Source organism: Saimiri boliviensis, chromosome 2 (genome assembly GCF_048565385.1).
Source record: "Saimiri boliviensis isolate mSaiBol1 chromosome 2, mSaiBol1.pri, whole genome shotgun sequence".
Taxonomy (NCBI): Eukaryota; Metazoa; Chordata; class Mammalia; order Primates; family Cebidae; genus Saimiri; species Saimiri boliviensis.
The window spans coordinates 228,187,785-228,211,269 of record NC_133450.1 but is presented as its reverse complement, the minus strand read 5'-3'; the positions used below and the strand labels follow the sequence as shown (position 1 = coordinate 228,211,269).

The 23,485-nt window shown below is 39.0% G+C and overlaps 1 protein-coding gene across 3 annotated transcripts in view; it reads left to right on the top strand.

The window, feature by feature from the left end:
* Positions 1-23,485, top strand: part of KIF27 (kinesin family member 27) — a 92,365-nt gene that overhangs the window by 11,120 nt on the left and 57,760 nt on the right. For 2 of the 3 annotated variants that reach the window (XM_039475272.2, XM_074395480.1), the window contains 3 exons: positions 3,772-3,972; positions 7,938-8,896; positions 15,299-15,442. In XM_039475272.2, the coding sequence (XP_039331206.1) occupies positions 3,772-3,972; positions 7,938-8,896; positions 15,299-15,442 (1,304 nt within the window). The remainder of the gene's footprint in view (positions 1-3,771; positions 3,973-7,937; positions 8,897-15,298; positions 15,443-23,485) is intronic. The other variant, XM_074395481.1, reaches the window with a different exon arrangement.

The following is a 23,485-nucleotide window of genomic DNA, read 5'->3' as shown; positions in this document are numbered from 1 at the left end:
AAACATAAAAGTGGGCCGGGCACAGTAGCTCATTCCTGTAATCCCAGCACTTTGGGAGGCCCAGGTGGGTGGATCACGAGGTCTGGAGATCGAGACCATCTGGCCAACATGGTGAAACTCTGTCTTTACTAAAAATACAAAAATTAGCAGGGTGTCGTGATGGGCATCTATAGTCCCAGCTACTCAGGAGGCTAAGGCAGTAGAATCGCTTGAACCTGGGAGGCAGGGGTTGCAGTGAGCCGAGGTTGCCCCATTGCACTTCAGCCTGGGTGACTGAGCAAGGCTATGTCTCAAAAAAAAAAAAAAAAAAGAAGTAGAATCATGCATCCTAGCACTTTAAGAAGCTGAGGTGGGAGGATTGCTTGAGGCCAGGAATTTGAGACTAGCCTTGGCAACCTAGTGAGAGTTTGTCTCTACAAAAAAAAACAAAAACAAAACCAAAAAAAATTAGCTAGATGTGGTGGAGCAACCCTGTAGTCCCAGCTACTTTTGAGGCTGAGGTGGGAGGATTGCCTGAGCCCAGGAGGCCAAGGCCGCAGTGAGCCATGATTGTGCCACTGCACTCCAGTCTGGGTGACACAGTGAGACTGTGTCTCAAAAAAAAAAAGAACTGGAATCATACAGTAGTTTTCCTTCTTTGTCTAGCTTTTCTCACTTAGCATCAGAACTTCATTCCTTTTTCTTACTGAAAAACATTCCATTGTATGTATATACTGTTTTATTTATCCATTCTTTTGATATACATTTGGTTTGTTTCCTCTGTTGTAGCTCCTGTAAATAATGTTGCTGTGAACACTGATATAGAAGTATCTATTTGAGTCCCTCTTATGCCTTTTTGTAAAGTTGCCTTAATTCCTTTTTGAAATGGGGGAACAGAAATAAGTGTTCACTTATAATGTCTGTGTTCTGGGTTGAAGAATCTGTGGATTTAGATAGATAGTGTTGGGGGAGAAGAGGTGTAGAGATGTTCCCTTCCTCATTCTGGAACTGACGTCTAGGCCTGGGTATAACAGGCCTTTCTGCACCTGTCTTCTGCACATGTTCTCTGTCACCATCGACTGGTTTGCTTTCCTGTCTCTTATTATTATCCCTTCCTACACTCAAGCTCCTTGCACCTTTTCACCCCATCCAGAAATCTCAGAACAGATACACTTGGTGATGTGTGAAGAAATACAAGAATTTTTTTAAAAAAGCATTCTCAATCTCTTAAGATAACTCTTCTAACTGAAAAAAAAAAAAAAAAAGCATTCTCGCTAACATAAATGAACTGCACTCCAGTGATTGGGATTCCACCCAGATCATAATAAATGATCTAAAGAGAAAGATATTTTAGTTCAAAGGATTGTGAAATAGGTCTTACCTAGGGTCAGTTTCCTGCTTTTTACAGCTATTTTCTGCTTTAGAATTATATGCCATCTAAAAGCACCAACATTTTTTTTTTCAATTGTACTTTAGATTCTGGGGTACATGTGCAGATCATGCAGGATTGTTGCATAGGTACATACATGGCAATGTGGTTTGCTGCCTCTATCCCCCTGTCACCTGTATCTGGCGTTTCTCCCCATGTTATCCCTCCTCAACCTCCCCAACCCTGTTGTCCCTCCCCTAGCCCCCTGCAACGGACCCCAGTGTGGGATGCTCCCCTCCCTGTGTCCATGTGTTCTCATTGTTCAACACCCACCTGTGAGTGAGAACATGGGGCGTTTGATTTTTCTGTTCTTGTGTCAGTTTGCTGAGAATGATGGTTTCCAGATTCATCCATGTCCCTACAAAGGATATGAACTCATCATTTTTTATGGCTGCATAGTATTCCATGGTGTAGATGTGCCACATTTTCCTTGTCTAGTCCATCATTGATGGGAATTTGGGTTGGTTCCAGCTTTTTGCTATTGTAAACAGAAGCACCAACATTTTTAGAACATGGCTTCCACTAGTAGTGAATATCCTAGTAATGGAGTGGCTTTGGGCAGGGGAAGCCCTTTGTGTAGAAGGACTTTTTATGAGCCAAGGGCCACCTCTCTGGATCTAGTATTTAATGAACAGTGAATTGGGAAAGATAAAGTATTTATTTTTTGAGAAAGGGTCTTGCTCTGTCACCCATGCTCTGTCTCCTGGCTCACTGCAACCTCTGCCTCCTAGGCTCAAGCACTCCTCCCTTCTCAGCCTCCCAAGTAGCTGGGACCTCAGGTATGCAACACAATACCCAGCTAATTTTCTTTTCTTTTTTAAATTTTTCTGTAGAGAAGGAGTCTTGCCATGTTGCCCAGGCTGGTCTCAAACTTCTTAGCTTAAGCAGTCCACCCAACTTGGCCTCCCAAGGTGCTGGGATTATAGGTGTGAGCCACCACAGTATGGAATTAAAATGCCACCCCGTATAGTTTTATCATTTATATTAAAATGGACATCTACCACATCTACCTACTTTGAAATTCACCTGTGCCACTCGTCTGTTTCATTCCTGGGACTTTCCAAATATATTTTCTTATTAAATCTTTTTTTTTTTTTTTTTTTTTTTTTTGGTGAGACAGTTTCTCTCTTGTCGCCTGGACTGGCCTGCAGTGGCACTATCTCAGCTCATTGCAACCTCCACCTCCCAGCTTCAGGTGATTCTCATGCCTTAGTCAACCAAATAGCTGAGATTACAGGCATCGTCCACCAAACCCAGCTGATTTTTCTGTTTTTAGTAGAGATGCGGTTTCACCATGTTGCCCAGGCTGGTCTCCTGGGCTCAAGTGATCCACCTGCCTCAGACTCCCAAAGTGCTGGGATTACAGGTATGAGCCACTGTGCCCAGTCTCTTTCAGCTCTTTGCTCAGATGTCACCTTCTAAATGATGCCCACCATGACCTTCCTGTTTAAAGTTGCAAGCACCTCCTGCCTGGTAGTTACACTTCTAGTCCCTTTACCCTGTCCTACTTTTTTTCCTCCAGGTACAATGAACACTTTTTAATAACTTACCAGTTATTATTTTTTGCTATTTTCTGTCTTTCCTCAGCAGAATCTCACCAGGGAAGGGATTTCTTTTCTCTCTGTTTTATTTATTGGTAGATTCCAGAGTCCTAGTATAGTGCCTGGCACACAGTAGGTACTAAATAAAGATTTGTTGAATGAATGCATGAATGAATTATTGGTAAGGGGATACCTGTGAAAACTTGTGAATTTTATAGCTGTGGTTTAAAAAAAGTTATAATAGGCTGGGCGCGGTGGCTCAAGCCTGTAATCCCAGCACTTTGGGAGGCTGAGGCGGGTGGATCACGAGGTCAAGAGATTGAGACCATCCTGGTCAACAAGGTGAAACCCTGTCTCTACTAAAGATACAAAAAAATTAGCTGGGCATGGTGGCACGTGCCTGTAATCCCAGCTACTCAGGAGGCTGAGGCAGGAGAATTGCTTGAACCCAGGAGGCGGAGGTTGCGGTGAGCCGAGATCGCGCCATTGCACTCCAGCCTGGGTAGCAAGAGCGAAACTCCGTCTCAAAAAAAAAAAAAAAAAAAAAAGTTATAATAGCCTGGTGGTGGGTACCTGTAATCCTAGCTACTCAGGTGGCTGAGGCAGGAGAACCACTTGAACCCAGCAGGCGAAAGTTGTAGTGAGCCAAGATTGCACCACTGCACTCCAGCCTGGGTAACAGAGCAAGACTCTGTCTCAAAAAAAAAAAAAAACAAAAAAAACAAAAAACTTATAGAGAAATGTAATAAAATAACTGTAAATTTGGGGTTGCTTTTCTTATGTTTTAAGTTCCAGGTGTGCTTGCTTTTTCTAAATTTTCAGCTTCAGTTGTGGAGAGCCAAAAGGGTATCATTCCTCGAGCCATTCAAGAAATATTTCAAAGCATCTCTGAACATCCTAGCATTGACTTTAATGTAAAAGTATCTTATATAGAAGTATACAAGGAAGACCTAAGAGATCTTCTAGAATTAGAGACATCCATGAAGGATCTTCACATACGAGAAGATGAAAAAGGAAACACAGGTAAAGTAGCCTGCTTAATCAGTTGCCTTCATTAGCAAACATATGCTTTAATTCAGTTTCTGGATATATTCCAAGGAATCTTTAAATTAAACAGATACAGAAGCAAAATGAATTTGTTTTTACTTTTAAATTGAATAGCCTTATTGATTATTAATCTCTCTCTCTCTCCCCCCCCCCCTCTCTCTCTGAGACAGAGTCTCTCTCTGTCACCCAGGCTGCAGCATAGTGGTGCCATCTTGGCTCACTGCAACCTCTGCCTCCTGGGTTCAAGTGATTCTCCTGTCTCAGCCTCCTAAGTAGCTGGGATTACAGATGTGTGCCACCACACCTGGCTAATTTTTGTATTTTTAGTAGAGATGGAGTTTCATCATGTTGGTCAGGCTTGTCTCAAACTCCTGACCTCGTGATCCACCCGGCTCAACCTCCCAAGTGCTGGGATTATAGGTGTGAGCCACCGTGCCCAGCTTCTTTCTTCCTTTTTTTTTTTAAGTTGAGTTTATATGTGTATATATGTGTGTGTATATATATATATATATATATATTTTTTTTTTTTTTTTTTCATATTGACATTTCCTTGTTTTTTTGTTGTATTCCTCAAGGTCTGACTTTCTACATTAGTAGCCTGTTAATTTCATTAACCAATACCCATTTGTTAGAAATGGGAGAAGGTTACAATGGGAGGGTCAAACTGCAAGTATTTTAAAGAACAGCAATTTCTGCTTTTCTAGTTTATAAGCTAATATGTTCATCATAGAGTATTTTGAAAACAGGAAAGTATAAGGAAGAAAGTTAAAGATAATTTTTAATCCCAGAGCCTGGAAATACCAACTTACCAACTTACCAACTTCTGTTTTTGGTGTTTCCTTGCAGATTTCTTTTTCTATGTATATAAAATTTTTAAAAAATATATACTTGCAACCCTGCACACAGTTTTGTATTTTATATTTCACTTAATATTTATATTGTGAAAAATTTCACATGTGATTAAATATTTTTCATGGTTATATGGTAATTTGTCTTATGAATGTGTTTATAGTTATTTAATATTCCATTGTTGGACATTTAGGCTGTTACCAGGTTTTTTTTTTTTTTTTTGAGATGGAGTTTCGCCTTTGTTACCCAGGCTGGAGTGCAATGGCGCGATCTCAGCTCACTGCAACCTCCGCCTCCTGGGTTCAGGCAATTCTCCTGCCTCAGCCTCCTGAGTAGCTGGGATTACAGGCACGCGCCACCATGCCCAGCTAATTTTTTTGGATTTTTAGTAGAGACGGGGTTTCACCACGTTGACTAGGATGGTCTCAATCTCTTGACCTCGTGATCCACCCGCCTCGGCCTCCCAAAGTGCTAGGATTACAGGCTTGAGCCACCGCATCCGGCCTGTTTCCAGGTTTTAACTATTATTAATAATATTGCAGTGACTGTTCTTTTTTTTTTTTTTTTTTTTTTTTCCCTGAGACAGGGTCTCACCTCTGTCACCCAGGCTGGAATGCAGTGGCATGATCATGGCTCACTGCAGCCTCAACCTTGCAGGCTCAAATGATGCTCCTACCTCAGCCTTCCCGAGTATCTGGGACTGCAGGCGCCTGCCACCATGCCTGGCTAAGTTTTGTGTCTTTTGTAGAGACGGGGTTTCACCATGTTTGCCCAGGTCTGTCTTGAACTCTTAGGCTCAAGTGATCTGTCTGCTTTGGCCTCCCAAAGTGCTAGAATTATGGGTTTGAGCCACCATACTCGGTCTATTCTTGGATGTCTTTTTCTCCTAAAAAACATATTTAGTAAAACCTTTCTGGAGATCCTGCCAGAGAAGGGAATTTCCTAGCAGTTAGGAAAATAAGGTGGCTTTAGTCATTCAAATAGCAGCCTACAGGAAGCAGCAAATCTTGCCTTTTTGAAGAAATTATTTTTGTTTTTGCTTTTTGAGGAAGAAACTATATATGGTAGTTTATGGTCTTATTAGATAATTCAGTACAGTTTATCTCTTCTGGATAGAGTTCAGACTGATGTTTTGAGCTTCTTTATCTTATGGAATACAATTACTGAATGCTTTTATTTTTTATCAGAGAGTTAAAAATAATACATGCTTCTTGTAAAATATCAAGCAAGACAGAAGCATATACTTCACTATCATTCTTGGTAAAATTGATCAAAATATTCCATATCTGATAACAATGCTGAAAAAATTTTGGAAGGATGTTACAAATTAAATTACAGTATATCTTACATAATGTCCCACTCACAAGTAAAGTGCATTTGTTTGACATATTTCTTTAGAATCTCTGTGTGAAGCAGGGTTGTCCATGCTGGCTGCTGCACAATTAGTACACATGGGAAACTTTTTAAAAATGCTGATTTCTGGATCCTACTTCTCAGGGATTCTGATTTAAATGGTCTGAGATGGTGCCTGGGCATTGGCACTTTCTTTTTTATAAAGCCACCAGGTGATTTGTTTCTGGGTTTGAGAACCAGAGTGCTAACTTATAGCCTAACATTAGAAAAATTTAATGAAAGCTTTACTGTGATTTATAGGTACTTAAATGGACTGGGTTGTTTAAAAAGTGTCATGATGGTCTCGATCTCTTGATCTCGTCTCTACTAAAAATACAAAAATTAGCTGGGCATGGTGGCACACGCCTCTAGTCCCAGCTACCCAGGAGGCTGAGGCAGGAGAATTGCTTGAACCCAGGAGGTGGAGGTTGCGGTCAGCTGAGATTGTGCCGTTGCATTCCAGCCTGTGTAACAAGAGTGAAACTCTGTCTCAAAAAAAAAGTGTCATGATGGAAATAATGAAAGTGAAGTGATTACTTTTTAAAGAAATAGTGATATAACAGAATCTGAGTAAACAGGAATTATGGCCATATAATTTGACCATGAAACCAGGAGCTTTCCTTCTCTGATTTAATTCCTAAGCCCACTTACTTCTTTTTGAAATATTTTTGGATAGAAACAAATAATGCAGTTAGTAAATGTAGTTTATTTTTAGTTCATTCTGCCATTGAAATAACAACTGTTTTTCTGAGTACAATAAATTATGGTGTTCAATGTGTTTTCTTTTAATTGCCATCTCATCTGTTTACCTTGCACCCTGATACTATGTAAAGCATACCTGTTTTTAAAATGAATAACCAACTTTATTTGTATTGATTTTTTTTACTCATCATTGATTATGACCTCACAATACCAAAAAATCCTAAAAGCTAAGGATGGCTTGATTATTAACAAAACTGAAAAAAAACTAATAATTTTTAATTGATGCCAATTAATTTTTCAAATCTACTGATTACCTCTTTTGAGTTATAGATTTAATTAATTTATAAAAGATCAATCTAGGCCAGATTCGGTGGCTCACACCTGTAATCTCAGCACTTTGGGAGGTGGAGGCAGGCAGATCACCTGAGGTTAGGAGTTCAAGACCAGCCTTGCCAACATGGTGAAACCCCATCTCTACTAAAAATACAACAAAAATTAGCCAGGTGTGGTAGTGCATTCCTGTAATCCCAGCTACTCAGGAGGCTGAGGCAGGAGAATTACTTAAACCTGAGAGACAGGTTGCAGTGAGCGGAGATCGCGCCACTGCACTCCAGCTTGGGCGACAGGCTGAGACTCCATCTCAAGAAAAAAAAAAAGATTAATCTATTAGGCTTTACAAATCAAAAGACTGGAATGAAGAGTTTTTCTTTTGTTGGTCATTATAAGGAATTGAATGTGACTCATGACTCTAAATAGATAGTTTTAAAAAATTATAGTTTTTAGAATTTAAACATCAAAATGAGTGCTGTCTGTTAAAATATTTCTTTGGGAGATTATCTAAAATTATTTGCTAATGTTGCTGATGTTACTATTGTTATTTGAAATGCTGTTGACTTTTTAAAAAGAGACTATCTTGTCTAGTTTAGCAAATGGTAACTGTTAACTATGCTAGGTTTTGATGAAAACTTGGCTTAAAAACATGTTATTGCTATTTTAAGTGATTGTTGGGGCCAAGGAATGCCATGTTGAGAGTGCAGATGAAGTGATGAGTCTTTTGGAGATGGGGAATGCAGCCAGACATACGAGTACCACCCAAATGAATGAGCACTCCAGCAGATCACATGCAATTTTTACAATCAGCATTTGTCAAGTTCAGAAAAACATGGAGGCAGCTGAAGATGGATCATGGTATTCCCCTCAGCATATTGTCTCAAAGTTCCACTTTGTGGATTTGGCAGGATCAGAAAGAGTGACCAAAACCGGGAATACTGGTGAACGCTTCAAAGAATCCATTCAAATCAATAGTGGATTGCTGGCTTTAGGAAATGTAATAAGTGCTCTTGGGGACCCACGCAGGAAGAATTCACACATTCCATATAGGGATGCTAAAATAACCCGGCTTCTGAAGGATTCCCTGGGAGGCAGTGCCAAGACTGTCATGATTACATGTGTCAGCCCATCCTCCTCAAATTTTGATGAGTCCTTAAATTCTCTCAAATATGCCAACAGAGCACGGAACATTAGAAACAAACCCACTGTAAACTTCAGCCCTGACTCAGACCGTATAGATGAAATGGAATTTGAGATTAAATTGCTTCGAGAAGCTTTGCAAAGCCAGCAGGCTAGTGTCAGCCAAACTAACCAGATCCATCGAGAGAGGAGTCCTGATACAAATAAGATTCATTCTCTTGAGGAGCAAGTAGCTCAGCTTCAAGGAGAATGTCTGGGTTACCAATGTTGTATAGAAGAAGCCATTACCTTCCTGGTGGACTTAAAAGATACTGTCAAACTAAACCAAAAGCAGCAACACAAATTGCAGGAGTGGTTTAACATGACCCAGGAGGTCAGGAAGGCTGTCCTCACTTCATATCGAGGAATCGGAGGCACTGCAAGTCTGGAAGAAGGACCACAGCATGTTACAGTTCTCCAGCTGAAGAGAGAGCTTAAGAAATGCCAGGTACTTAGACATCATTTATTTATTTATTTATTTGATAAATAATATACATACATATTTTGGGGGTATATGTGTTAATATATATAGACATTATTATGGATAACTAAGGACTAAATTTATTCGAGCAAGTAAATTCTAAGAGTCATTTTGGAATTTTAGGGTTTATTTTTTTTCTTTTTGGAATTTTAGGTTTTCTAAAAAAAGGATTTACATATAGAATCTCACTTGCCTTTCTTACCTTGTTCTTTCTATCGTCCTTTTTCCTATTGCCTCCTCCTCACTCTTCCTATCCTTCTTGGCTCCTCTTCTTTTCTCTGTTGGTTAAAATGTATTTTAATTTGTTATATTTATTAAAGAGAACTTTGTGGACCTGGTTGTCAATTTAGAGATTGAAAATAAACATGTTTCAGAAATAAAATTAAGTTATCTTCTACTGAGTTTTTCTCACACTGTGAGTCAGTAGTTCTTGAAAGAAAAAAATACTTTATCCCTTGTGTTTGGAATATAGGTTTTAAAAAACCCAACAAATTAATATATTTATTAATATTTAAGGAATGTAGGTATGTACATGTGTGCATGTTATATGTACATATATTGAGTTTCTCCACTTCTCGCTCAGAAACTATTTATTGTGTGAAGGTTGTATGTCATGGTAGGGAGGACAGGACACACCTTGTTATTGCTTGCTTGAAGTTTGCAATCTAGTGAGCAAATGAATGGTCCTTCAGTTGTTCCTGAGATAACATGGCTTCCAACTTCCATGGTTCTGTTCATTTTTCAAAATAGGAAAACTTAGAGTTAAAAAGAGCTTTTTAGTTAAAAAAGAAATATCCTCTAAGTGTATTTCCTTTTTCTAAAGCTCTAAGCTTACTTCTTTATCTAGCTAGAAGTATTTCCTCAAAGCCTTTTTACGTGTAGCATTATAAAAAAGGCATTTATATTATCCTCTGTTACAGCAGTTCTCAGAAATTTTTGATCACAAGACTTCTTTATGCTTTTAAAGCGAGATCCCTCAAAGAGCTTTTGTTTATGTGGGTTATATCTATTGATACTTACTGTGTTAGAATTAAAACTGAAAAAAATCTAAGCTATTTATTAATTCATTCAAAACTAACAGTAACCCAATTGCATGTTAATATAAAGAGCATTTTTTTTTTTTTTTTTTTGAGACGGAGTTTTGCTCTTGTTACCCAGGCTGGAGTGCAATGGCGTGATCTCGGCTCACCGCAACCTCCGCCTCCTGGGTTCAGGCAATTCTCCTGCCTCAGCCTCCTGAGTAGCTCGGATTACAGGCATGTGCCACCATGCCCAGCTACTTTTTTTTTTTTTTGTATTTTTTTAGTAGAGACGGGGTTTCACCATATTGACCAGGATGGTCTCGATCTCTTGACCTCGTGATCCACCCGCCTCGGCCTCCCAAAGTGCTGGGATTACAGGCTTGAGCCACCGCGCCCGGCCATAAAGAGCATTTTTAATGAAAAATATTTTCTAACACACACAAAAATTTTAATGAGAGTAGAATTGCTTTACATTTTTGCTAATCTCTTTAACATCTGGCCTAATAACAAACAGTTGGATTTTCATATCTGCTTTAGCATTCAGTTTGTTGCAATATGTTGTTTTGGTTGAAGTTTGTGAAGAAAATTCAGGTTCAGCCTCATATTATAGTATAGCCTCATAGTTGTGTAGTTTGAAGAGAGGAGTATTTCACTGATTTTTTTCAGATAGTTGTGGATATTGTTCTTTACCATTACACCAAAACTCAACAAGTGGAAATTTCTAGTTGCCTGAAATACAAGATTTGAAACTATTTTGTTACATTAAGATCTGTACATTAAAAATGTACTAGTCTCAGCCAGGCACAGTGGCTCATGCCTATAATCATAGCACTTTGGGAGGCTGAGGCTGGAAGGTTGCTTTGAGCCCAGGAGTTTGAGACCAGTCTGTGAAACAAAGTGAGACATGTGTCTCTACAAAAAATCAAAAACTTAGCCAGGCATGGTGGCTGTGGTCCCTCCTACTCGGGAGGCTTAGGTGGGAGGATCACTTGAGCCCAGGAGTTCAAGACTGCAGTGAGCTATGATTGCACCACTGCACTCCAGCCTGGGTGTCAGAGTGAGACCCTACTTCTAAATATAAATGAATAAATAAATAATAACATAAAAAGATGTAATACTTTTGAAATTTTGAGTTGTTTTTTTTTTTTTTTTTTTTTTTTTCTGAAAGGTCATAACTCTGCCTAGGTAGAGTAGGCTGTTCCTCATTAGTATAAGAAACTGCCAGGCGCAGTGGCTCATGCCTGTAATCCTAGCACTTTGAGAGGCTGAGGCGGGTGGATCACTTGAGGTCAAGAGTTCGAGACCAGCCTGGCCAACATGGTAAAACCTCGTCTCTAGTAATAATATAAAATTAGCTAGGTGTGGTGGCTCATGCCTGTAATCCCAGCTACTCAGGAGGCTGAGGCAGGAGAATCGCTTGAACCCAGGAGGCAGAGGTTGCAGTGGGCCAAGATTGTGCCATTGAACTCCAGCCCGGGGGACAAGAGTGAAACTCTGTCTCAAACAAACAAACAAAAAAAAAACAACAAAAAAAAGAATGGTGGAACAGGAAGTACTGGTAATTGGAAGCTTGAGTGTTGGAACTCCATATCAGAGTTGGCAATAGGAAGTGCTTTTCCTTTATGCTTCTAAGGTGGCTGAAATGGAAGCCCATCAAACCCATTGCTTGGGGGTAAGGTAGGTAGTAACTTCCACTTTCCACGTGTTGGAAAATAAATTTAAGTTTGCTCTCGATTGTGTTCTCTAGATTATTACATCCTAAAGATATTAACAGTTTTGTTGAAAAAGGTACCATGATGAGATTATTTTGGGAAATGGTAGATTGCAAAAAGCAATTGGGATTCTTTGTCTTTTTCTTCTTCTTTTTTTTGAGACAGGGTCTCCCTGTGTCTCCTAAGTTGGGATGTAGTGGCATGATCATGCCTCACTGCAGCCTTGACCTCCAAGGGCTCAAGCATTCCTTCCATCTCAGCCTCCTAAGTAGCTGGGAGCACAGGTCACCATGCAAGGCTAATTTTGTGTTTTTTGTAGAGACAGGGTCTTGCCACGTAGCCCAGGCTTATCTCAAACTCCTGAGCTCAAGCGGTCGTCCTGTCTCAGCCTCCCAAAGTGCTGGGATTACAGGCATGAGCCACCACGGCCCACCTTTCTTTTTTTGAAATCTAAATCTTATGCCAGCAAACAGCTTTCTTAATTGCAGGAGTTCTCAGACCTTTGAAAGTGCTAATGCATATTATGAATCTCAAAGTAAAAGACATGTAGTACCTGATTTTAAAAAATGGATTCCTTTTTTTTGTCTGGGATCTTGCAGGACTAGGACTAGTAATCTTTGCATACCAGTCTTTCCGTTTGGATGGCAAACAGCAAAATGATTCGTGTCATTCCTCACCTTGTGTATCTCTTTTTTTCTCACTCTGTCACCCAGGTGGGAGTGCAGTGGTGCAATCTCAGCTCATTGCAACCTCAGCCTCCCAGGTTCAAGTGATTCTCCTGTAATCCCGAGCAGCTGGGTAGGCACGTGCTACCACGCCCAGCTATTTTTTGTATTTTTAGTGGAGATGGGGTTTTATCATGTTGGCCAGGCTGGTCTCAAAACTCCTGACCTCAGGTGATCCCCCCGACTCTGCCTCCCAAGGTGCTGGGATTACAGGCGTGAGTGCTGTGCCCAGTGTGTATCTCTTTTAAAAATTGTTTTGGGCTGGGTGCAGTGGCTCACATCTGTAATCCCAGCACTTTGGGAAGCCAAGGCAGGGGGATCACTTGAGATCAGGAGTTTGAGAGCAGCCTGGCCAACTTGGTGAAACCCGTCTCTACTAAAAATGCAAAAATTAGCTCGGCGTGGTGGCGCATGCCTGTAATACCAGCTACTTAGGAGGCTGAGGCAGGAGAATCACTTGAACCTGGCAGGCGGAGGTTGCAGTGAACCAAGATCGAATTACTGCACTCCAGCCTGGCGACAGAGCAAGACATTGTCTCAAAAAAAAAAAAAATTGTTTTGGCCAGCATGGTGGCTTACGCCGGTATTTCCAGCACTTTGGGAAGCCAAAGAGGATGGATCACATGAGCTGAGGAATTCAAGACCAGCTTCAGCAACAGAGTGAGACCCTTGGTGTCTTTACAAAAAATAAAAAATTAGCTGGGTGTGGTGGCATGCACCTGTAGTCCCAGCTACTTGGGAGATAGCCTTTCACTTCAGCCTCATGAGTATCTTGGGACTACAGGTGTGTACCAGTGCACCTGGCTAAAAAATCATTTTTAAAACTTTCTTTTCTGTTCTTCTGTGAGAGGCAGAATAACATACTGGTTAGGAATATGGATACCAAACTCCCTAAGTTTCAATCCTGCCTCCTTTTCTTACTAGCTGTATGATCTGGGTCAAATAGTTGACCTCTCTGTGCTTCAGCTTACCCATCTATAAAACGGAAACAGTAATACCCACCTTACAAGGTTGTGCAAATATTAAAGCATTAGTTCCCACAAAGCAATGAGGATGCTTTTAAAAAATCCCTGGCCTTTTCTAAGGCTCAGTATATGTTAGCTTATTGCTGTATATACTTGTCATTTATTTTTCACCTGCCTTTGCCTAGGATATACATCAGTGGTAGCTAAGCTCAGTAGTTGTGGGTAGGGATACATCCCAGGGGTTACTGTGAAGGCAGCTTGGTAAACTCAGCTGTCTAGGGAGATTGCTGGGCAAGGTGACCAGTACATCTGTGTGACAAGCGAGGATATTCCTTTCTCAATCCCTGTTATCCTTGAGCCTATTAGGCAAGCAGGTAAGTACTTATTTTAAAAATTCTTGGGCCGGGTGCAGTGGCTCAAGCCTGAATTCCCAGCACTTTGGGAGGACGAGGCGGGTGGATCATGAGGTCAAGAGATCGAGACCATCCTGGTCAACATGGTGAAACCCCGTCTTTACTAAAAATACAAAAAAATTAGCTGGGCATGGTGGTGCGTGCCTGTAATCCCAGCTACTCAGGAGGCTGAGGCAGGAGAATTGACTGAACCCAGGAGGCGGAGGTTGCGTTGAGCCAAGATTGCGCCATGCACTCCAGCCTAGGTAACAAGAGCGAAACTCCGTCTCAAAAAAAAAAATTCTTAGCCAAGGTAAGATCATGGGCCATCTCACAGATGGAGTAACAGCTGGATTTTTGCTAGGGAAGTGTCATTTTGAAGTTACCATCATCTTTTTAGAAGCTGCCAGATGCTGTTGCAACCCTGATTTTTCACCATGAGTCAATTTTTGGAACATTCCATTTGCTCATAAATAATCTCTTAGAGGACTTTATTGCCGTTTTTATTCCAAGTTTTGAACACAGAAAAAAATACATGAACACAAATACATTGAACAGATAAATGCTCTTTTAAATAAATAATAAACCAAATAAAACTAAGTTATAAAGCATATGTAAAAATATCTAAACATTTTAAAAATAAGGAAGCTAAAATTACAGATTCAAATATGTAAAATGCTTATTTATAATGTTTTAAATATTATAAATATTTAAGTATGGGAAAGCCATTATATTTTAAGCTTCTCAAGTAGACAATTAGTTTTCATATACAGGGAGTAAAAATCAGGAAAATTGGCTGGGTCTGGTGGCTCATGCCTGTAATCCCAGCACTTTGGGAGGCCTAGGCGGGCAGATCACCTGAGGTCAGGAGTTCCAGACTAGCCTGGCCAACATGGTGAAATAACACAAAAAAGAGAAAAAGTAGAGATACTCTACCTGCAATCTATTCGCTTTTTGTGCTTCTTTCAAAGACACAGCATGCCCTTTTGTTTTCCTGTACTATCATCTGCACTTGATTCTTCTGTAATCCCAGCACTTTGGGAGGCCTAAGCAGGCGGATCTCTACTAAAAACCCCATCTCTACTAAAAATACAAAAATTAGGTGTAGTGGTGGGTGCTTGTAATCCTAGCTACTTGGGAGCCTGAGGCAGAGGATCACTTGAACCCGGAAGGCAGAGGTTGCAGTGAGCTGAGATTGTGCCATTGCACTCCAGCCTGGGCAACAAGAGCGAGACTCCGTCTCAAAAAAAAAAAAAAAAAAAAAATCCAATCAATCAATCAATCAAATCTATCTGTCTATCTGTCTTATCTATCTATCTATCTCAGGAAAATCTTCCTGTCTTCATGGTAATGAATTCCTATGTTGTAGCAACGATAGGTTCTCTCAACTATTTCTGCCTTTCTTAGAAAGAAATCAGAAAAAGTTGAAAATGAAAAAAACAATTTGTGAGACATCATCAAGGTATAATCAAGTCATCTTTTTTGTGTTATTATATGGGATTTCTTGGTAATTTTCCATGGTAAATGTTACTTGTGCCTTCTTTCCCCACTAGTATGCTCTCGCTGCTGATGAAGTAGTATTTAATCAGAAGGAGTTGGAGGTGAAGGAGCTGAAGAATCAAGTGCAGATGATGGTACAGGAAAACAAAGGGCATGCTGTGTCTTTGAAAGAAGCACAAAAAGTGAATAGATTGCAGGTAGAGTTTCTTAATGTATCTATCTCTGTAGATTTACTTGAAATAGTACCTAACTAAACAGTAGCATTTTAAATGCTAAATGGGAACTTAAAAAGTATGTTCATTTGAAGAATTCTGAACATAGGTACCTGAAAGAATTATTAGCTTTTCCCTTAAATCTGCTTAAATGGAAACATTTTTATTGTTAGCTTGATTTTGGTTTTAGAAATATAAAGATAATACCCAGGAAATTAATTTATAAATCATATTATGGTTATCATTTTTCCACACTTTTCCCTCCTGTTGTTTGCCAGGGTACTATAGGCAATGCAATATTGTTAGGAGTTGAAAGGTAAATACGTAATTTAAACTTTAAAATGTGTTTAAGTTATCCTCTTATACCTTGTGAGTGATTTGCTTTTTAACTTTGCTTAACTATTTCAAATTTTCTGTCTTAGCTTTCCCATTATTAACATGGATATGTCTACAGTATAACATAGTATGCCTCTAAATATTATACTCCCTGGCTGTAGCTTCTCCCATCACCCCAAATAGATAATATCATTTAAAGCCTTTAGCTTCCTATCAGGGAATAACTAATGCCCTGAGAAATAATCTGATCCAGGACATACCAGATTTTGATTTTCACCTTATGTGATTTTTGTTTTCTTTTTTAACCCTTCTAATTGTGTTTTGTTGTTGTTTTTGTTTGTTTTGAGACAGGATCTCTGTTGCTCAGGTGGGTGTGCACTGGCACAATCAGAGCTCACTGCAGCTCCTCCTGAGCTCAAGTGATCCTCCCACCTCAGCCTCCTGGGTAGCTGCAACTACAGGTGCACACCACCATTCCTGGCTAATTTTCTGATTTTTTTGTGGAGATGGGGGTCTTGCTGTGTTGCTCAAGCTGATCTCAAACTCCTGGGCTCAATGATCCTACCATCTCAGCCTCCCAAAGTGCTGAGATTGATTACAGGCATGAGCCACCATGTATGGCCATAATTGTATAATAATTTAAAAAGGTAAAACTAAAGTATATACAAAACAATACATATTATGCAGTGATTTATCACAAAGAGAGTGGCTGGGTAACCACCGTCAGGTCAAGAAATTGCTAACTCCCAGTGCCTCAAAATTCTTAATGCCTCTTTAAAATCACTGTTCCTCCTTCTTCCTCAAAGAGAGCCACTCTCTTGACTTACATGGTAATCATTTTTTTGCTTTTTCTTATGGTTTTACTATCTAAATATGTATACACTACAGGTTAGTTTTTGGAATTTTTGTTAATCTATTCAGTATACATTATTCAATATCTGACTGGTTTTGTTGAACATTGTTATGATTCATCCACTTTTTAATGGTAATATTTTTTCTGTAAATTCTAATATTTTATCTATAATGTGTAACTGTGGTTTGTTTAGTTTGATAGCTACATAGGATTTTATTGTGAGACTATACCACAATTTATTTTCTGTTCTACTGTTTGATGGACATTTGTGGGTTTCTATGAAATTTTCTCATGAATTTTAAGTGTCTCTTGGTACAGATGCACACACATTTCTTTCAGATTTCGTGCCTACAAGTTGAATTGCTGGGTCGTAGGGTAGGTGCATCTTCAGTTTTTGTACGTAATACCAGATTGTTTTCCATTTTACACTCTCCTCCCAAGCACTATGTGAGCATTCCCACTGTTCCATATGCTTCTCAACATTTGTTATTGTTAATTTTTAAATCTTAGCCAATCTGGTAGATATGTAGCATCATTTTATTGTGGTTTTAGTTTGCATTTCCCTGATGACTAGCGAAGTTGAACATTTTTTTTTTCATAAGTTTTTGGCTATTTGGATATCCTCCTTTGTGAAGTACCCATTCAAGTCTGTTGCTTGTCTTTCTATTGAGTTACCTGTCTTCTAAATTAATTTGTAGAAGTTTGTTACATATTCTGGGCATGAGCTCTTGTATATTCTGGATATGATTGCAAATAATTTTTCTCTTTCTGTGGCTTCCTTTTTACTCTCGGTGTTTTTGATGAAGAGTTCTTACTGTAATCAAATTTATCAGTCTTTTTCTTTATGGTTAGTGATATTTGTTCTCTAGTACGCTTTTCCTTTCCCCAATTGTTTCCTCTGAGGATATTTTCTATATTATCTTCTGAAGCTTTATTGTTTTGCCTTTCATATTTAGCTGTATAGTCCTTCAGGAATTGATCTCTGTGTATGGGATAAAGTAAAGATCAAATTTCATTTTTTAAACACAGAGATACTCATTAGTCCCAGCAACATTTACTGGAAACCGTCTTTTCATAACTGTTTTGAGTGCTATCTTTATCATAAATCAAGGTCCATTTGTGCATGACTCTCTTGTCTATTTCTTGGCCTTCTATTGTGTTGGTTGATTTGTATATCCTTTAGCCAGTATCACATTTCTTACTTATTGTAGGTTTATAAGTCTAGATACTTTGTAGAGCAAGGCCTTCTGCTAGTCTCCTTCCCTCCTCACTCTCCAGATGTCTTGGATGTTCCATATAAATTTTATTTTAATTTAAACATTTTCTTTTTTTTCTTTATTTATTTATTTTTTTGAGATGGAGTTTCGCTCTTGTTACCCAGGCTGGAGTGTAATGGCGCGATCTCGGCTAACTGCAACCTCCGCCTCCTGAGTTCAGTCAATTCTCCTGCCTCAGCCTCCTGAGTAGCTGGGATTACAGGCATGTGCCACCATGCCCAGCTAAGTTTTTGTATTATTAGTAGAGACGGGGTTTCACCATGTGGACCAGGATGGTCTCGATCTCTTGACCTCGTGATCCACCCGCCTCGGCCTCCCAAAGTGCTGGAATTACAGGCTTGAGACACCGCACCCAGCAATTTAAACATTTTTAAATAATAATTTTATTGAGATATAATTCCCATACTCTAGAATTCAGCTTTTCAAATATACAAATTCAATGATTTTTTTGGTATATTTACAGAATTGTCTAACCATCACACCATCTAATTTTAAAATATTTTTATCACCCCAAAATGAAATCTTGTATCCATTAGCAGTTGCTCCTCATTTTCCTCCTTTCCTTAGCCCCTGGCAAAAACCACTTTACTTTCTACCTCTATAGATTTGCCTATTCTAAACATTTCATACAACTGGAATCATACAGTAAGTAGCCATTGTGTGTGACTTCTTTCACTTGGTATGCTATTTTTGTTTATTTGTCATGGTCAAATAATAATTATGTATGTTTCTAGGATACAGTGTAATGTTTTAATGTATGTATACATTATAGAAATATTCAATCAAGCTAGTTAACATTAATTCACTAATTAACATTGAATTACATTTATATATCTGTTTAGAATTAATGAACATATTTTGATTGAGTCTCTTAATTCGTAAGCATGGTATAGTTCTCTATTTACTTGTATTTAGTCTGGTTTTTCTCAGTAATGGCCTACATTTTTTTGTGCAGAAATACTGCAGATAATTTATAGATTTCTTTCTAGGTACTTGATTTTTTTTCTGTCACTATAAATGGTATCTTTTAAAATTTTCATTTTTCTGATTTCCTAATTGTTGGTATGTGGAACTCTACTAATTTTTACATATTAATACCTCATTTATCCAGCAACCTGACAACTCACTTTTTGTTGGTATCAGGAGTATTCAGTTGCCATTAGGTGGGAAGCCTTAAAAATTCCTGAGATAAATAGAAAGATCCAAACTTTTTGGAAGTAATTCCTTTTTTTTTTTTTTTCCCCGGGGACAGAGTCTCACTGTGTCATAGTCTCAGCTCACTGCAACCTTTACCTCCTGGGCTCAAGCGATTCTTCTGCCTCATCCTCCCACATAGCTGGGATTCTAGGAACCCACCACCATGCCTGGCTATAAACTTACTGCTGCTGCTGCTTTTTTTTTTTTTTTAAATGGAGTCTCTTTGTCACCCAGGCTGGAGTGCAGTGGCGCAATCTCAGCTCACTGCAACCTCTGCTTCCCGGGTTCGAACAATTCTCCTGCCTCAGCCTCCTGAGTAGCTGCGACTACAGGCATGTGCCACCATGCCTGGCTAATTTTTTTGTATTTTTAGTAGAGACAGGGTTTCACTATGTCAGTCAGTCTGGTCTCAAACACCTGACCACAAATGATCTGCCTGCTTTGGCCTCCCAAAGTGCTGGGATTACAGGCATGAGCCACACATCCAGCTTAAACTCACTTTTTAATTCTAATATTTTATCTTTAAATTCTTTTGGATTTTCATTTGTAATTATATCACCTGCAAATAATGACAGTTTTATTTCTTTATAATCCTTTATCTTTCTGTATTGTTTTCTTCTGTATCATCTATAATGTATACTTTAAATAGTTGGATTCTATAGTATGTGAATTTTGTTTCAATAAAGTTATTATAAAAATAACATCTTGTGGCCGGACGCAGTGGCTCAAGCCTGTAATCCCAGCACTTTGGGAGGCCGAGGCGGGTGGATCACGAGGTCAAGAGATCGAGACCAACCTGGTCAACATGGTGAAACCCCATCTCTACTAAAAATACAAAAACTTAGCTGGGCATGGTGGCGTGTGCCTGTAATCCCAGCTACTCAGGAGGCTGAGGCAGGAGAATTGCCTGAACCCAGGAGGCGGAGGTTGCGGTGAGCCGAGATCGCGCCATTGCACTCCAGCCTGGGTAACAAGAGCGAAACTCCGTCTCAAAAAAAAAATAACATCTTATATTTGCTGGGATCTCCAATGCAATGTTGAATACAAGTGGTGAGAGAAAGCATCCTTGTCTTGTTTCCAGTCATAGAGGAGCTTTCAAAATTTTACTCTGAAGTATTATATTTTCTATAGGTATTTTTAATTTACCCTTTCCCAAACTAAGGAAATTACTGAGAATTTTTATTAGAATGGAGCAGTCACAGAGGATGTGCTTAATCCCCTAGCAATGAGTTGTGACAACACCTGTAAAATGTTACCTTCCAGGGAAACTCAGTAGACTCAGTGCCCATGGGTTATATTGAAGACTGGTGGGTCATGAAGGCATCCTTTGCCTAGCGTTAACCAAAGTCCCAGACTACCTGAAGGAAAGGAGGTGTAGAGCATAAACCACATTGATTTTGCCAGTAGTTAAGCACAGTGAGTCAGTATTATCAGAGTGTTTAGGAACACTCCCAAAATCTAAGTTCTCAGATATCTGACAACCTCAGAGCAGGTCTTCTAAAAGATAGCAATCAAATCGTCTATATTAACTTTTTTCTGCACAATTGTCCTAGATTTGGTTTGCTAATGTGATGTTTAGGATATTTGTCGTGAGCTTGTCCTATATTTTTTTTTCTCATAATATTCTTGTCAGCTATTATAACAAGTTATACTGGCCTCATAATATAGATTATTTAATGTCCCCCTATACCTTTAAGGGTATGTGAAAAATTGATACTATGTCTTTCTTTCTTTCTTTTTTTGAGTTGGAGTTATGCTCTTGTTGTCCAGGCTGGAGTGCAATGGCGCCATCTTGGCTCACTGCAACCTCTGCCTCCTGGGTTCAAGCGATTCTCCTGCCTCAGCCTCCCAAGTAGCTGGGACTACAGGCATGCACCACCAGGCCTGGCTAATTTTTTTTTTTCTTTTTTTGTTTTTGAGACAGAGTCTCACTCTTGTCACCCAGCCTGGAGTGCAATGGCATGATCTCAGCTCACTACAATCTCTGCCTCCTGGGTTCAAGCACTTCTCCTGCCTCAGCCTCCTCAGCTGGGATTACAGGTGTGCACCACCATATCCAGCTAATTTTTTTTGTATTTTTAGTAGAGATGGGGTTTCACCATGTTGGTCAGGTTGGTCTCAAACTCCTAACCTCGTGATCTGCCTGCCTTGGCCTCCCAAAGTGCTGGGATTACAGGGATGAGCCACCTCACCTGGCCTAATTTTGTATTTTTAGTAGGGACAGGGTATCTCTATGTTGGTCAAGCTGGTCTTGAACCTCTGATCTCAGGTGATCTGCCCACCTTGGCCTCCCAAAGTGCTGGGATTACAGGTGTGAGCTACCATACCCGGCCATTATTTCTTTCTTAAATGTTTGGTTGAATTAGCCTGTTAAGCATTTGGGACTGTAAATTTTCTTTGGGGGAATATTTTATGAATTAAATCATATATATATATATATATATATATATATATATATATATATATTTTTTTTTTTTTTTTTTTTTTTTTTTTTTTTTTTTTGTGAGACGGAGTTTCGCTCTTGTTACCCAGGCTGGAGTGCAGTGGCGCGATCTCAGCTCACTGCAACCTCCGCCCCCTGGGTTCAGGCAATTCTCCTGCCTCAGCCTCCTGAGTAGCTGGGATTACAGGCATGTGCCACAATGCCCAGCAAATTTTTTGTATTTTCAGTAGAGACGGGGTTTCACCATGTTGACTAGGATGGTCTCGATCTCTTGACCTTGTGATCCGCCTGCCTCGGCCTCCCAAAGTGCTGAGATTACAGGCTTGAGCCACCGTGCCCAGCCAATATTTTCTTTTTCTCCCAGTTTGGTAGGTTTATTTTTCTAGGAATTTGACCACTGTGTCTAATTTCCAAATGTATTGGCATAAGTTTATGATAGTCTTTTATCTTGCTAATATGTTTAGCTATATAGTCACTTGTGCCCTTTTTCATTCCTGATTATTTGTGCCTTCTCTCACTTTTTTTTTTTTTTTTTGCTTGCAGTTTCACTAGTAAAAGTACCAATTCATTAGTCTCTTAAAAGAGACAATTTTTGGCTTTGTTAATCTTCACTTATGTTTGTTTAGTGAAGATTAACAAAGTCAAAAGTCAAGTATTTCATTATTTCATTAGTTCATTCACTATTTCATTTATTTAATTCTTCTTTTGGGGTAATGTTTAGTGAAGATTAACAAAGTCAAAAGTCAAGTACTTCATTATTTTGTTAGTTCATTCACTATTTCATTTATTATTTAATTCTTTCTTCTTTTGGGGTAATCTATTATCTTTTTAACATATTGATTTTTAGCTTCTCTTCTTTGATAATATATGCATTTAACATTGTATGTGTATTTCTAAGTTTATCTTGACTTGCACTCCACATTGAGCTCAGAATGTTTCCTAATCTTCATTGTGACTTTTTTTGTGAATAACATGATTATTTTACTTACAGGACATGGGGGATTTATTTCTGTTTCATCAGTTTTTATTGCATTGTGATCAGTTAACATACTGTGTCTGATTTCAGTCCTTTTGAAGGTATTGAAACTTGCCTTTTGGCTTAGAATAAGGCAAATCTTTATAAATATTACGGAAGTACTTGAGAAGAATATGCATTCTGCAATCATTGGACACTGTTAATCTTGTTATTCAAATCTACATTTTTAACTCATCTTGGAAGTGTTTTTGTTATATCACTAATTTATAAAGTGATGTTAAAATCTCCCAGTGTGACAGATCTCCAGTCTGTCACCCAGGCTGGAGCACAGTGGCACAATCATGGGTCACTGCAGCATTGACCTCCTGAGCTCAAGCAATCCTCCCACTTCAGCCTCCTGAGTAGCTGGTACCACAGGTGCACACCACCATGCCTGGCTAATTTATGTATTTTTTGTAGAGAAGGAGTTCTTTGCCACATTGTCCAGGCTGCTCTCAAACTCTTGGGCTTAAGTGATCTACTGGCCTTGGACTTCCAACATGCTGGGATTACAGGTGTAAGCCACTGTGCCTGGCCCTACTATAATTTTGGATTTTTCTTACTTCTCCATGAAGTGCTGATAATTTTTGCATTATAAATATTGAAACTGTTTTATTAAGTGTATACAAAAGTAGAATTGTTATATCATCTTGGAGAATTGCTCTTTTAATCATTTTTACCTCTTTTTATCTCTTCTAATGAGTTTTGCCTTAAAGTCTACCTTGATATTACCATAGCTACACCAGCTTTCTTTTGATTAATATTTACATGGCATCTCTTTTACTATCTTATTTTTAATCTGTGTCTATTTTAGATATGTTTCTTGTAAGCAGCATATGGTTAGATAATTTTAAAATCCTTTCTGATAGTCTTTGTCTTTTAATTTCATTATTTAATTCATTTATTA